General features: G+C 42.8%; 1 protein-coding gene across 1 annotated transcript in view; it reads left to right on the top strand.

Annotated features, from left to right (window-relative positions):
* The window catches only part of LOC143026804 (extracellular matrix organizing protein FRAS1-like), an 824,661-nt gene that overhangs the window by 776,887 nt on the left and 32,774 nt on the right, over nt 1-15,000 (top strand). Inside the window, exons 16-29 of the mRNA XM_076187579.1 lie at nt 53-242; nt 1,440-1,552; nt 5,278-5,424; nt 5,961-6,116; nt 6,716-6,969; nt 7,096-7,417; nt 7,609-7,776; nt 9,549-10,158; nt 10,411-10,609; nt 11,611-11,788; nt 12,114-12,216; nt 12,780-12,993; nt 13,510-13,768; nt 14,352-14,476. Of these exons, the coding sequence (XP_076043694.1) occupies nt 53-242; nt 1,440-1,552; nt 5,278-5,424; nt 5,961-6,116; nt 6,716-6,969; nt 7,096-7,417; nt 7,609-7,776; nt 9,549-10,158; nt 10,411-10,609; nt 11,611-11,788; nt 12,114-12,216; nt 12,780-12,993; nt 13,510-13,768; nt 14,352-14,476 (3,038 nt within the window). The remainder of the gene's footprint in view (nt 1-52; nt 243-1,439; nt 1,553-5,277; nt 5,425-5,960; nt 6,117-6,715; nt 6,970-7,095; nt 7,418-7,608; nt 7,777-9,548; nt 10,159-10,410; nt 10,610-11,610; nt 11,789-12,113; nt 12,217-12,779; nt 12,994-13,509; nt 13,769-14,351; nt 14,477-15,000) is intronic.

Raw genomic sequence — 15,000 nt, 5'->3', positions numbered from 1 at the left:
TCGATAAACCTTCGAACTCGAGAACCATCCTCAGAGGGTCTACTTCCTCCAGAGTGTCACTCGACCTGCCGGACCTGCGAAGGACCAGGACCTGCTTCCTGCCTGTCCTGCCCGCCCTACCTGCACAACATCGACAATCGCTGCGTCGCCATCTGCCCCAGGGGCACCTTCGCTGCCCGCAACGGCTCGTGCGGCGCGTGCCACGACAGCTGCGTCGCCTGCCTGGGCCCGGGCCACAACGAGTGAGTCTTCTAGGGAGTGGCGCCGTGGGATGTTCAGATTTTTTTTTTTCTTCGTCTTCTTCTTCTTCTTTCTATTTTTTTTTCTTTCTTTCTTTTTCTTGTCTTTCGTCTTCTTTTTCTATCTTCTTTGCTTTCTTTCTTTTTATTTTCTTTCTTTTTTATATCTTCTTTCCTTTCTTTCTTTTTATTTTCTTTCTTTTTTATCTTTTTTTTTTTTCTCTTTTTTCTTTTTTTCTATTTTCTTTTCTTTCTTTTTTTCTTTCTTTTTTCTATCTTCTTTTCTTTCTTTTTCTTTTCTTTCTTTTTTATCTTCTTTTCTTTCTTTTTCTTTTCTTTCTTTTTTCTATCTTTTCTTTCTTTTTCTTTTCTTTCTTTTTTCTATCTTCTTTTCTTTCTTTTTCTTTTCTTTCTTTTTTCTATCTTCTTTTCTTTCTTTTTCTTTTCTTTCTTTTTTCTATCTTCTTTTCTTTCTTTTTCTTTTCTTTCTTTTTTCTATCTTCTTTTCTTTTTCTTTTCTTTTCTTTCTTTTTTCTATCTTCTTTTCTTTCTTCTTTTCTTTTTTCTTTTTCTTTTCTTTCTTTTTTCTATCTTTTCTTTCTTTTTCTTTTCTTTCTTTTTTCTATCTTTTCTTTCTTTTTCTTTTCTTTTTTCTATCTTTTCTTTCTTTTTCTTTTTTCTTTTTTCTTTCTTTTTGTCTTCTTTTCTTTCTTTTTCTTTTCTTTCTTTATTCTATCTTCCTTTCTTTCTTTTTCTTTTCTTTCTTTTTTCTTTCTTTTTTCTATCTTTTTCCTTTCGTTTTCGTTTTTTATTTCCTTTCTTTTTTCCTTTCTTTTTTATTTTTCTATCATTTTTCTTTCTTTCTTTTTCGTTCTTTTCTTTTCTTTCTATTTTTCATTTCTCCCGCCAGACGACTATTAATCTATTTATTTATCAATAGACATTTTTCTTATCTATTATTTTCTTTATCTATTTCTTTTTGTATCTTTATCGATTTATTTATGCACCGGATATATCTATTCAGTCATTTACCTACCCATTCATTCATCTATTTATCTATTTATTCACAATCATGATTTAATCTTTTGTCCCTTTTGAGGAGCGAAAAGTTCCCCTCCCAACCGAATAAAGTCATCTGACGTCAATCAGATCCCAAAGTGCCATGGCACGCCATTGACGACGTGCCACTTCCTTCCTCAGATGCCTCGAGTGCCAAGAGCCCGGGAAGGTCCTGGTGCCACACGACGGTGCCATCGGAGAGTGCCACAGTGCCTGTCCATCCGGCCACACCCAAATCGACTTCGTCTGTGTCCGTAAGTGCCATTGATTTGGAAGTGGGTAGAAACAACTTCGCCAACCGCGTAGTTAATGAATGGAATAAACTTCCTGCAGAGGCAGTGCAATGTAGTTCAGTTTGAAGCTTTAAGTGGGTAGAAACAACTTCGCCAGCCGTGTAGTTAATGAATGGAATAAACTTCCTGCAGAGGCAGTGCAATGTAGTTCAGTTTGAAGCTTTAAGTGGGTAGAAGTGGTTAGAAACAACTTCGCCAGCCGTGTAGTTAATGAATGGAATAAACTTCCTGCAGAGGCAGTGCAATGTAGTTCAGTTTGAAGCTTTAAGTGGGTAGAAACAACTTCGCCAGCCGTGTAGTTAATGAATGGAATAAACTTCCTGCAGAGGCAGTGCAATGTAGTTCAGTTTGAAGCTTTAAGTGGGTAGAAACAACTTCGCCAGCCGTGTAGTTAATGAATGGAATAAACTTCCTGCAGAGGCAGTGCAATGTAGTTCAGTTTGAAGCTTTAAGTGGGTAGAAACAACTTCGCTAGCCGTGTAGTTAATGAATGGAATAAACTTCCTGCAGAGGCAGTGCAATGTAGTTCAGTTTAAAGCTTTAAGTGGGTAGAAACAACTTCGCCAGCCGTGTAGTTAATGAATGGAATAAACTTCCTGCAGAGGCAGTGCAATGTAGTTCAGTTTGAAGCTTTAAGTGGGTAGAAACAACTTCGCCAGCCGTGTAGTTAATGAATGGAATAAACTTCCTGCAGAGGCAGTGCAATGTAGTTCAGTTTGAAGCTTAAAGTGGGTAGAAACAACTTCGCCAACCGTGTAGTTAATGAATGGAATAAACTTCCTGCAGAGGCAGTGCAATGTAGTTCAGTTTGAAGCTTAAAGTGGGTAGAAACAACTTCGCCGGCAGTGTAGTTAATGAATGGAATAAACTTCCTGCAGAGGCAGTGCAATGTAGTTCAGTTTGAAGCTTTAAGAATCATTTAGATAAACACCTAAGCAAGATGCTGTAATGATTATAATTTATTTTATATCATTTTTTTTATCATTTGTCTGTTTGATTCTCATTTATTATTAGTTATATGTCAATTTATTATTATTTACTATTTACCTGTTTGTTTATTATTTAACTATACCTATGCATTTATCTATGTATTTTATTTGTTATTTACATTATTATAGGTTTTTATTTATTCATTTATCACTATTATGATTTTTTATCGCATCCGACCTAGATATGGACCAAAAGATCTCCTGTCGGCATGCTCCGCCTTTGTAATCCTTTGTAATCCGCATTATATACATTTCGATGTGTCTATCTTTATACCAAGGTTGATCAAATAGGAGTATTCAAATGGGCCAAGGAGTTTAACAAGGGTGATGCCGGCAAGGTCATCATATTAAGACAGCAGGGTAGGATTCGTAGTAATTTTTTTCAATCAGACAAATTTCGGCTTAAGAACAAAATAGGCGAGACCCTTGTTTACCAACTGGGTGGTCAACGAATGGAATAGACTTAGTAACCATGTGGTGAGTACTGAAACAATTAGTTGAGAGAAGATTAGATAACTTTATGGATAGGGATGAAAGGTGGTAAGGGACATGGAACTGCCTAGTGTAGGCCTTATGGTGTTTTGCAGTCTTCTCCATTTTTTTTTTTTTTTTTTTTTTTTTTTTTTTTTTTTTTTTTTTAGGGAGGTAGCCAAGCAAGCGCCAAACTATCTAAACCAATTTTTAGGATTAGGATTTTTACGATTTTAGGATTTTTAGGATTAGTTTAGGAAGCTCGCTGCCCCGAGCGGGTTAGGGCGTTGGTACTTGAAGCGAAAGTCGAGGGGATGGGGGATCGACCCCTGCCACCGGCGAAGTGGAACCAAGGGCATGGTTCAGTAAATCCCAAGCTACAAAGTCTTCTGTAAGGGGCACCGTCCTCACCTCTTACAGGGTGGATTTTGTGACGTTAAACTATAGAAAAAAAAGTCAGATTCTCATCTGAGAAGCTTTGAATTTTTGAAAACTGACACCAATAGATCAATATGATTATACAATGATATTGACAATGTAGATTAATATTGATAAATTGATGTAGGAAGCAAAGTTGTTTGATCAGTTCTATTGAACAAACAGAGACCCTTCAAAGTCGAGAACTGTTCTTCTGATGAACAGAAATGCTCAGTGTTCACTAGCCCATCATCTGTTCAATGAGGCATTAGAAGGATTTTGAACTTCTTGAACAATGCGGGAATATAGATATTAACTGAATAGAATTGCCTAGAGATTCCACTAAGAGTTTGTGATATGTTTCAAGGAATTCAGTCCACTCCATTTTGTATAGACACGGTAAAGGAAACATGGACTGGAGGTGAAGCTTTTATTCCTGACGTTTCGTCTATCGACTTTCTCAAAGGAATGAGCATACTAGATACATACAGAGTTTATATACACGCCTTACGGCTCAAGGGGGTGTGCGAGCGTATAACGCTGTGTTCTGATTGGCCCGCTGAGACCGCCAATCACGAAGCGCTATATTCGCTGAGGATTTGGCCCAGGTGAAGCTCCCAGCCTTATTGTTGATATTCGGACGAGTGGTGATGTATGCAGCTTCTATAGATTTTCTGGTCTTCTTATCCATATCTTCGTGTAGAATCTCGGCTCGGTTCCAGTGTGGGAGGTGCCCAGATTCGTCAACATGTACCACCATTGCGTTGGTGAGTCTATGGTGACGGAGGTCGGCCTTATGCTCCCTGATTCTAGTGTCAAGCCCCCTCTTAGTCTCTCCATAGTATGCTTTATCGCATGATGTGCATGGGATCTTATATACGACGCTGTCTTTACTCCCCCTCATCTTAGTCCCGCTTTTTATTATGTCACCGATCTTCGTTCCCGATGTTACGGCTGCTTTTACTTCCGTGCTCCTGAGCATTCTAATAATGTCTCCTACCTTCTCAGAGTTAGGAAGCGCCATGTACGATGTTTTTGTGGTGGCGTTGCCTTCTCTTAACCTGCTTGTGTGGATTATTTCTTCCGCTCTTCGTCTTAGGCTCAGGACTAAGCCCTTGGGGTAGCCAAGTTTCAAGAAGGCCGCGATGATGTATTCGATTTCCTCCTCCAGGAATTCCTCGCTGCATATCCTGTAGGCACGCAGGAAGAAGCCCATGACTACCCCCTTTTTCGTCCTCTCATTGTGTGCCGACAGGTAGTGTATGAAGTCGTCACGGTTCGTAGGCTTTCTGTAAACCCTGAATAGGAGGCCCTCAGTTGTCTTTATTAACAGGGTATCCAGAAACGGAAGCTTTCGTTCTTCTTCCTCTTCTATAGTGAATTGGATCTGCGGATTCACTCTATTTAATTGACTCCTGACGTCATCCAGGTCTGTCCTGTTCGGAGCGATTATAAGTACATCGTCCACGTACCTGAGCCATATTGCCCTCCTTCCTATGATATGAGAGTAGTGGTCCTTCTCCTGGACCTCCATGAAGAGGCAAGCAGCCACGGAACTCAGAGGTGACCCCATTGCAAGGCCATTGTGTTGAAGAAACTCCTCTCCCTCGAAGGTGAATGAACCAAAGTTTACGTACATGAATACCAGCTTCATGAAGTTGCCGCTGCCCAGGGGAGACTTCATGAAGCTGGTATCCATGTGCGTAAACTTTGGTTCATTCACCTTCGAGGGAGAGGAGTTTCATTTATTCATTCATTTACTAATTTACTAACTTATCTACTTATCTATTTTCTCCCTTTTTCTCGTAGCCTCACCGCCAGGGTGCCAAGATTGGAACCCGGAGGTGCCAACGGTGTGCCAAGCGTGCCACGAGGACTGGCGCCTACAGCAGGGCATCTGTGTCCAGGAGTGCCATCCTGGATTCTACCCACATCCCACGGAGCTTCGGTGTGTCGGTGCGTAAGCGCTTCGTGAAACTTGGTATTACTTTAGAAATACAAAAGCACTGTCTACACACACACACACACACACACACACACACACACACACACACACACACACACACACACACACACAAGCATATATATATATATATATATATATATATATATATATACACTCGTATGTAATGATCTCGTAACTTCTTGAAGCCCTCCCATCCCATGTATGTATGTATGCATGTGTGTATGTATGTATGTATGCATGTATATGCGGTTGCTGTGTAAGTGAAGCGGCCTTGGGATATGCTGTGTCTTGGCCCATTGCTTCAGCCCCGGGGCGGGAGTTAGGGATGACCCGTCACCCACGAGGAACTAAGATAAAAAAAAGGGGAGAAAAGGTGATGGATGGGAATGGATGCGTGCCTCAGAAGTGGCTAACTACCATATAAGGGGAAAGAAGCTCCTGGTACATAGATAGATAAGTAGATAGGTAGATAGATGGATAGAATGTATGAACTACTGAATATGGTCATCGTTTCTTCCCTGTACAGAGTGTGACACTCGATGCCTGACGTGTTCCGGACCCAACCACGACGAGTGCCTCTCGTGCCCTCCGGAGATGACCCTCAAGCAGAGGTCCAGCGGTGCCCAGTGCGTCGACCGGTGCCGCCGGAGACACTACACGGATTCGGCCGGAGAGTGCCAAGGTACGAGGACGGGGCGCGCGCGCGCTCTCTGTCTCTCTGTCTCTGTCTCTGTCTCTCTCTCTCTCTCTCTCTCTCTCTCTCTCTCTCTCTCTCTCTCTCTCTCTCTCTCTCTCTCTCTCTCTCTCTCTCTCTCTCTCTCTCTCTCTCTCTCTCTCTCTCTCTCTCTCTCTCATTCTCTCTCTCATTCTCTCTCTCTCTCTCTCTCTCTCTCTCTCTCTCTCTCTCTCTCTCTCTCTCTCTCTCTCTCTCTCTCTCTCTCTCTCTCTCTCTCTCTCTCTCTCTCTCTCTCTCTCTCTCTCTCTCTCTCTCTCTCTCTCTCTCTCTCTCTCTCTCTCTCTCTCTCTCTCTCTCTCTCTCTCTCTTACACAAATGTCACTTAGCATTGAACTGACAGACGTTCTCAATGTTCAGTTAATCTTCTTATACTTCTCGCGTTTCACTTTGAAAAATACTCATCATCTGATTCTCTTTCAACAAATCACCATCAATTTACTCCATGCATGTGTAGTGAAACGGAAAAGAAAATCGAAAAATCCTGATTGGTTGAGACCAAGAAGCGAGACACGTGATTGGTTGAAACTTCTCAAATCTTCCCTTAGCTTGCGATCCCAGCTGCCACGCCTGCGTCCAGGACCCGACCAACATCAGCGCCTCCCTCTGCGCCCACTGCAGAGAACCTCTTAGCCTCGCCGAGGGCTCCGTCTGCGTGGCCACCTGCTCCCCGGGGTACTTCGAGTCGCATACGCCGAGGTCGACAAGGTGTCGGGAGTGCTACTTCAGCTGTTTGACGTGTGAGGGCGAGGGGCCTTTGGCATGTACTTCGTGTCCCGAAGGATTTACCCTTACGCAGCAGGTGATTTTTTTTTTTCTTTTTGTTCTCTCGTATCCTTTCTTTATCCCTCTGGAGTTTGGTTTTCGAAAACTTCGGACGCTTCCTGTCGCTTTGACTCTCGAAGTCAGACCGGTTCCTCTTCTTCAGGGTTCCTGCGAGGAGCATTGCCCCCGAGGAACCTACAGAACCGAAGATGGCCTCTGTACCATCTGCAGCGATGCCAGCTGCGCCACCTGTTCCGAGGACGGCGCCTCTTGTACCAGCTGCCCCCCAAGTCTTCAACTTCTTTTCGGACGCTGCGTGGACAAGTGCCCCGAGATGTTCTTCTCTGACGAAGGCGCTGACGGTGAATGTCGTGAGTGTCACTGGACCTGCGGAGACTGTCTGGGGCCTGAACAAGAAGACTGCCTTTCCTGCGCCCCGAACGTCTTCAGGCAGAACAATGCCTGCGTCGCACAGTGTCCCTCCGGTAGGTGAAGACAGCGAAGTATTTCTCTTTCCTTTCTCATAACTTTTCGTTCATTCCTTCGTATATAGCTTGGTGGGCTAACCTTTTGGTCATTCAAGGTTCCTTTAGGTTGAACGAAATAGTTTGGTAACAGTGAAAACAATTGATGGAAAGTGACGATGGCTCTTTTATGTTATTTTCTCCTGTTGCAGGTTATTTTGCGGAAGGCATTGAGTGCCAACAGTGTCCCCCGGGATGTAGTCAGTGCAACGGTACCTTCTGCACATCCTGTCGGCCTCCATACCTCCTACAAGGAGGCCAGTGCCATGCCTCCTGCCCTCAGGGTTCATTTGCTAATATCTGGGATCATACTTGCCACGGTTAGTCACTAATAGACTTTGTATGCCGCCATTTTGTCCGCCATTTTGTTTGTGATATAAGATAATTTTGTTATTCATTGTCTATGCGCTGATAAGACTTAATTACATGTAATTTGTTTTATCTTGTTTTTGTAATTTATGGCAGTTTTCTGTTTATTTACAACATTTGTGCTGATAAGATTTGGTTGTACGCCACCATTTTGTTTGCAATTTTGTTCCTGTGCAATACATTCATTTCCGTATTGAGCTTCGTAAAGCTACGGAAATGATTAATTCTTGTTAGATTGAGTAGCCGCTGACGTTCTGACGTCATTTCTCACATGTGAACATATAGTCCAAGAAGATTAGAATATTCACTATTACCACCCAGCTGAAGAAGAGGTAAGAGACCTTGAAATCTGCAGATACTGGTTCCCAGATGAATATCGGAAACTTCTGTTCCACATTGAACAATGAGGAAAAAAAAGGTCTTCCGTAATTTTGAGCGATCAGCTACACAGATCGTCAGAACGTCAGCGGCTATTCAATTTAACAAGAATTGTATGAGAGAGATTACTCCAATTCACTATTTCATCTGTATTGCTCATGGCATAAGAACATTGCCATAGTGGTGTTACGGGCTGGCTGGTATGTGAAGATACGTTACGTATAACGGATAAGTGCTTAAGAACCAGCTCACTTCTAGAAGCCACTGTAGGACTGAACTATCTGGTCAGGGCCTAGATAATTCGTAAGACTAGAAGTAAAGGTAACAAAGAAGATTCCAGGAAAGGAATATTAAACTAGCGATAAAACTAGTAAACGAAATTATTAATGTGGAAACTATTTACAGGCAATCAACACAAAAGAGAATGGGCAGTAGGGTCAATGGGACCGTTACACGATTATAAGAATATGGAAATTATCGTTCAAATAAGAAACACAAGATACGTATACAATATGGTACTATCTAAGTACAAAGAGATCAGGAACATGCATCAAAATAAGTAATAAGTACAAATATAAGTAAAGTAATGCAATGTATATCAGACACGTAATGTAGGCAAAAAGGGTGATCACTTCACACCAATCGTCTCATGAATCTAAACCTAGTTTTTATCAAGAGATCAATATGTGGGAAAATGACGACGAGTGAGCGATGTCATCCGGGTAGATACCAATGGACCGGAAGCGGAATACTTCCGGGTGAGTGTGCGAGTGAGTGAAAGGGGGGGGGAGGGTAAGTTAACACACGTCAACATGGGTAGTTTTAGGACCCTCGACTCGCTTGAACAATCTATTTATTTAGTAACTGTCAAATCTGTGCGCTCCGAACTATTCAGGATTTCGCTTGTCTGTTTGTTCTACAAGAGTGCGCACCTCTCTCCGCACGTAGGCAAGATTACATATAGTGGACGGGCGTTACTGCTTAACATTGTTACAATACATACATAGACAAGAAATATGAACATAGTTATGTAATACAAAGGAACACAATTCTATAACATAATTACACATATGACGTAATATCTAATATTACGTTACAGTGGCAATTAACCACATAGCCTTTTATGGATTTTGTCACCTATGATCGATAACATTACATCACCCTCTGTCCTTTCCAGAGTGCAACGCGAACTGTCAAGAATGCTCCATGTTCGAGTGTGAGCGTTGCTTACCCTCGTCCTGGCTTATGGCATAAGAACATTGCCATAGTGGCAATCAGCCACAAAGCCTTTTATGGATTTTGTCACCTATGATCATAACATTACATCACCCTCTGTCCTTTCCAGAGTGCAACGCGAACTGTCAAGAATGCTCCATGTTCGAGTGTGAGCGTTGCTTACCCTCGTACTGGCTGGAGGACGGAAAGTGCGTCTCAGAGTGCCGGGAGAACTACTTCCCGGACCCCCAGAAGGGTCTGTGTCTCTACAATCTCCAGCCCCCCTCCATAGGATCCCCCATGCCCCTCCTTGTGGAGTACGGCATCCCACTCGTCCTCAACAGCTCGATGATCCTCATCCACGACCCGGATACTGATCCTTCGAGGTTAAGGGTGACCCTGATCGAGGAACCTTCCAACGGCGAGCTGAGACGTGTCTCCTCAGGGAGGGATCACATCCTCCAGAAGGGAGACTCTTTCACGGCCGAGGAGCTCCTGGCGAGTAAGATGTCCTTCCACCACTCGACTTCTCTGCCCTTCTCAGGGTACATGACCTTCTCCGTCAGCGACGGGCAGTTCGAGAGCAATCCTGCACAGGTCCACGTCGAGGTTGTTTCCTGGTTCGAGCCGACGGTGGTCGTCAACGAGCCTCTGATCGTCCTCAATGGACACAGCGTCTCCATCGGGAAGGAGAACCTCTTCCTCAGGGATGCGGACAATCCGGAGGCTGTCCGCATTAGGTACTGAACAAGACTTTTTTTTCTCTCTTTTTCTTCAGCTTAATTTTTTTTTTTTTTTTTTTTTTTTTTTTTTTTTTTTTTTTTGTACGACCAGCCCTAGTATGGACAATTTTGTTTCCTGCTATTATGTGCTTCCTTTTTTTTTTTTTTTTTTTAATATATGTCCTTGGTCTTTGGGTTTCTACCGCAAGTCCTGACCTCCTGTTCACAATACGATATGACATGTAATAACTTGACTACCTTCTCACGCAGAGTGGTAGAGGGTCCTAGGTACGGCTACCTGACCATCGCAGGAGAGGAGGACATTCAGTTTACCTTGGAGGAGCTGTCCCAGGGGATCGTGACCTACTCCCACCTAGGTTCCTCCCCCAACACCACCACAACCCCGATGTTGGAGATGATCGTACTGCAAGCCACAGATGGATACACTATCCTCAATTTCGTTCTCAAGGTGAAGACGAGAATGCTTTATTTATTTATCTATTTATTTATTTATTTATCTATTTATTTATTTATTTATTTGGTGCTGTTGCTACAGTGTGCGTATGTGCCTGTGTCTGTGACCGTGCGTGTGCCCACTAGTAAGCCTGTGTACATTTTCTAATACTTTCCCTAAAGACTGAAAAACAAAACAAAACAAAACAGTTGAGTAAATATGAATCTGTTTTCCCTAAATAGGCGTAGACTCAGAGGTGACTTGATACAGGTCTTTAAAATTCTAAAGGGAATTGACAAAATCAAAAGTGACCAAATGTTCACACTGAATGAGAATCAGACAAGAAACAATGGTCTCAAACTTTCCGGAAATATTTTCAATTTGGAAGTAGGTAGAAACAACTTTGCCAACCGTGTAGTTAATGAATGGAATAAACTTCCTGCACAGGTAGTGCAATGTAGTTCAGTTCGAAGCTTTAAGAATCATTTAGATAAACACCTAAGCAAGATGCTGTAATGATTATAATTTATTTTATATTATTTGTTTTTGTTTTGTTATCATTTGTCTGTCTGATTTTCATTTATTATTAGTTATATGTTGATTTATTATTATTTACTATTTACCTGTTTGTTTATTATTTAACTATACCTATACATTTATTTATGTATTTTATTTATTTACATTATTATAGTTTTTATTTATTATTTTATTATTATTATGATTTTTTTCGCATCCGACCTAGATATGGACCAAAAGGTCTCCTGTCGGCATGCTCCGCCTTTGTAATCTTTGTAAAAAGCCACAACGACTGCAACAGCACTGTAGGAGAGAGGCCAAACGCAGAGTATGGGATCCAATGTATTTAACGTTTCGCCCAGCAGAACCTCTTCCGAAGAAGCCCAGCTGGGTGAAACGTTAAATATATTGGATCCCATACTCTGCATTTGGCCTCTCTCCTACAAAAAAAGTTGCCAAAAATAATTAACTTCTCACAATGTCCTCTCCATACTGCCTAGATCTACATTGTGGACGAAGTGAGAAGCACTCCCGTCCTTGTGAGAAACACGGGGGCAAGAGTCCGTGAGGGGAGCCGTCTCCAGCTCACGCCGCAGCACCTTCAGGCAAGAGACGTGGACACGGCCGACGATAATCTCATGTACGCGCTCCTCCCCACCCTCCAGAACCCGGGACAAGGTAAGGTAGTCGACTTCGGGAAGATCTTCTTCAGGAGGAGTTGGGTGATGAATCTGCTACAGGATTTTAAAGTTCCCTGATATCATGTTGGTGTCATTATACGTTGTGAGAGGGTGCCATTAGCTCCCATGGTCCTTTTTTAAGGACAAAAAATATATATAATATATGTATACGTATACATAACATCGCATCAATAGATGTACTTTTCAGATATAACTATATATAATGACTCTGCTGCAGATATGCCTGATGATTATTGTATTGATATACTATAGAAACTGCCAGTCCAAACAAATATTGCATGTGACACTGCTGACTGTTTCAGGGAGCCTTATTCTGATCATCCCGTTGCCTCCGGCTCCCGATGGGTTTTACAACGACGGCTGGGTCCAGATGGACGAAACGCACCTCCTCCGACCGACAACTAGGTGAGTACTCTACCATTTTCTGGGCCATAACCAGCGCTTCTATCATTGAAGAAAATATCGGACCAAATAGGTGGAGTGACAGAGGAGGTATGAGAATTAAGCAGGTTACAGAACGGAGGGATAGTAGGACCTATAAGAGTTTTTTTTTTTTTTTTTTGTTTTTATTTTTTTTAGTATAGGTTTCCAGATATAAAAGAAGGCTACGTGGCTCTGGTCCGTGGGAATGTCACTAAAGTTTCTAAAATATTGACTGCATAGGATATTTTACTGTTAAGATTTCTTAAACTGTTTGAAATCGTCTGGGCAGTGAAGAGTTAATCAATACAGCTTAACCGATTTTTTTCTCTCTTTCTTTCGCATTTTACTCTTTACTATCCATGGGTTCTTCTAGACTGGATTGATTAGCCTAACGTTCATAAGAACAGAAATCTTTAAAGTCATCCCTAAGCTTGACATCTGAATACATATTGATAAAAATGTTAAGTAAAAGGTGATTGTCATCTACCCTAAACCTTCCAGCCAAAAGAACCTCACAAACTTGTCCCCTTTTTGTTTACCTTCAGCTTCACCCAACGCGACATCAACGAAGGACGCGTGTGGTACGTCCACTCGGGTGAAATGGACATCGAGCAGGCCTCCGACCAGCTTCTCTTCTCCGTGGCAGACTCTTCGCAACCGCCCAACGTCCTCACCGATCAGGCCTTCGTCATCCAGGTCAACCCGTCAGACGAAAGCAACAGCGTCGCCCCAGCGCCAGGAGTCCAGCTAGGAATCACTGTAAGGATGAGGAGGATTTGGAGACTTTGTGAAGGGAGATCATACATTGTGAATATTCATGGACAACATTCCCAGCATTTTTCGATTGCAGTGACTACGATGGGTTAATACCTAAGATCTTAAGAAAGGTGTACAAGATCTTTGATGGATGTCCAGCTTGCAATCACCGTAATGATGATGTGGAAAATAGAGACCTTGTTAAGGGATATCCTACACTATGAATATTCATAAACAATATTTCAAGCGTTTTTCAATTACACTGACTACTTTAGGTTGATACCGAAGATCCTAAGAGAGATACACAGGATCTATGGTTGTTGTTGGAAACACAGGGGAGGTTTTTGTTGTTCAAGAACAAAAGCAGTGGGAATATTATTATTGTCTTTATATTATGACTACGTGCGGCTCCCAGAAACGTAGACATACTGGGGCCAAGTACTTTGTGATAGACATCATGACCTTCATTCTGTCAAGTACGTGAATGAAATGAATATCTGTACTTCTTTGTTCCTCCAGGTTCTTGCAGGCCAAGCAGTGACCATCGCCCCAAACCACCTCTCCTTTGCTGGGAGCCAGACTCAGTCATCAGAGCACTTGGTCTACACCATCACCCACCCTTTGAGTCCCACTCAGGGCTCCCTCTTCCACATCGACTCGCCCGGTCTCGAACTGCGGCAGTTCACGCAGGCTGACATCGACGACATGAAGATCATCTACATGCCACCCCTGGGCGACATCGGCAAGGAGGAGCGTGTGTATAGCTTCAAGTTTACAGGCAAGTCATTACCAGCGTTGCATCTGAATACGTGATCAACGTACATTGGGTGTACAGTAGATCAAGTGATGTAATTAAAGCGAGGAACCCGATGCATTTAGAAATAAACTGTACCATCTGTTTTGTCTGGTAAGAATAACAGCTGCAATGGTTCATAACCAATCATATAGCAACCAGTTTGGTTCAGTTTTCTTACACGACTACGTTCGGGTCACCACCCAGAACTAAAACGTAACCAGCACATAATTAGTCTGTCAACAAGCATCAACTGCTCGAGGTACAGTCACCGTATAGAACCCGTTATGTTGTAATGCCCAGCACTCAGTCCAGTAATAGTATTTAATCAGAGTTAACAAGAGTTTCTATCATTAAAGGCAACAGCGCACCATAGAGGTGTAGACATAAAGGTAGTAAAGGAGAGATTTAATGAAGACAAAATATCGTTTCTAAGTTGCCTAAGGAGTAATATTGCAGCTCGATATCTTGGGGTAGTGGATTTCTAGCAAGAGAGATCCGAGTCAACGGATTTATTCATTGATTACTTGATTGATTGGTTAACTGATTAGTGGTTTTCTGCTTCTAGTGGCGGACGAGATGAAGGGAGAGAGCAACCGTCTGCCCGAGCAGAAATTCACCATTCGGGTGATTCCCCTGAGGGGACCCAACTTGACCTTCCAGCACCCGAATCCAGAAATCTCCGTCATGACGGTAAGAGTCTTCATGAGCGACCAAGTCAGCTCATATTAACCCCCAGGTTCCCACTCCGGACACTAAGGTCTTGTTCACATTACCATTTTCAATCGCGCGGAAGCCGAGGCAGTACCGCAGAGTCAAGGACAAAACAACGCGGTTGTGTCTGAACGCCTCCATTGACTTACAGTGTAACTGAACCGCCGCGGTTGAAACCGCTAGTGTGAACAGGGCTTAAGTGTCAGCCCTTCAGGGCTGCACCTCCTGATGAATGTGACAGGGTTCATGCAGGACCACAACATGCAAATACTTGTTATTGGTCCCTGCAACATAATATATACATATTCCAAGGGGTCTTTACCCCTTACCAGGGAGGCAGCCAAAGTCAAAGGCATAATTCCACTACCACCCATTTCATCCTCACTCACTCCACTCCCATCCACCACCCCTCCCTCCCTCTCTTCTTGGCTCCTCACCCATCACCCATCGCCCTGGGTCAGGAGCAACGGAGCAAGGCTCAGCATATCCACGCAACATAACAT

The sequence above is a fragment of the Oratosquilla oratoria genome, chromosome 7, assembly GCF_046742065.1.
Source record: "Oratosquilla oratoria isolate Oo_2021 chromosome 7, ASM4674206v1, whole genome shotgun sequence".
Classification (NCBI taxonomy): Eukaryota; Metazoa; Arthropoda; class Malacostraca; order Stomatopoda; family Squillidae; genus Oratosquilla; species Oratosquilla oratoria.
The sequence above is the reverse complement of the archived record's forward strand: the minus strand, read 5'-3'. Positions and strand labels throughout refer to the sequence as shown.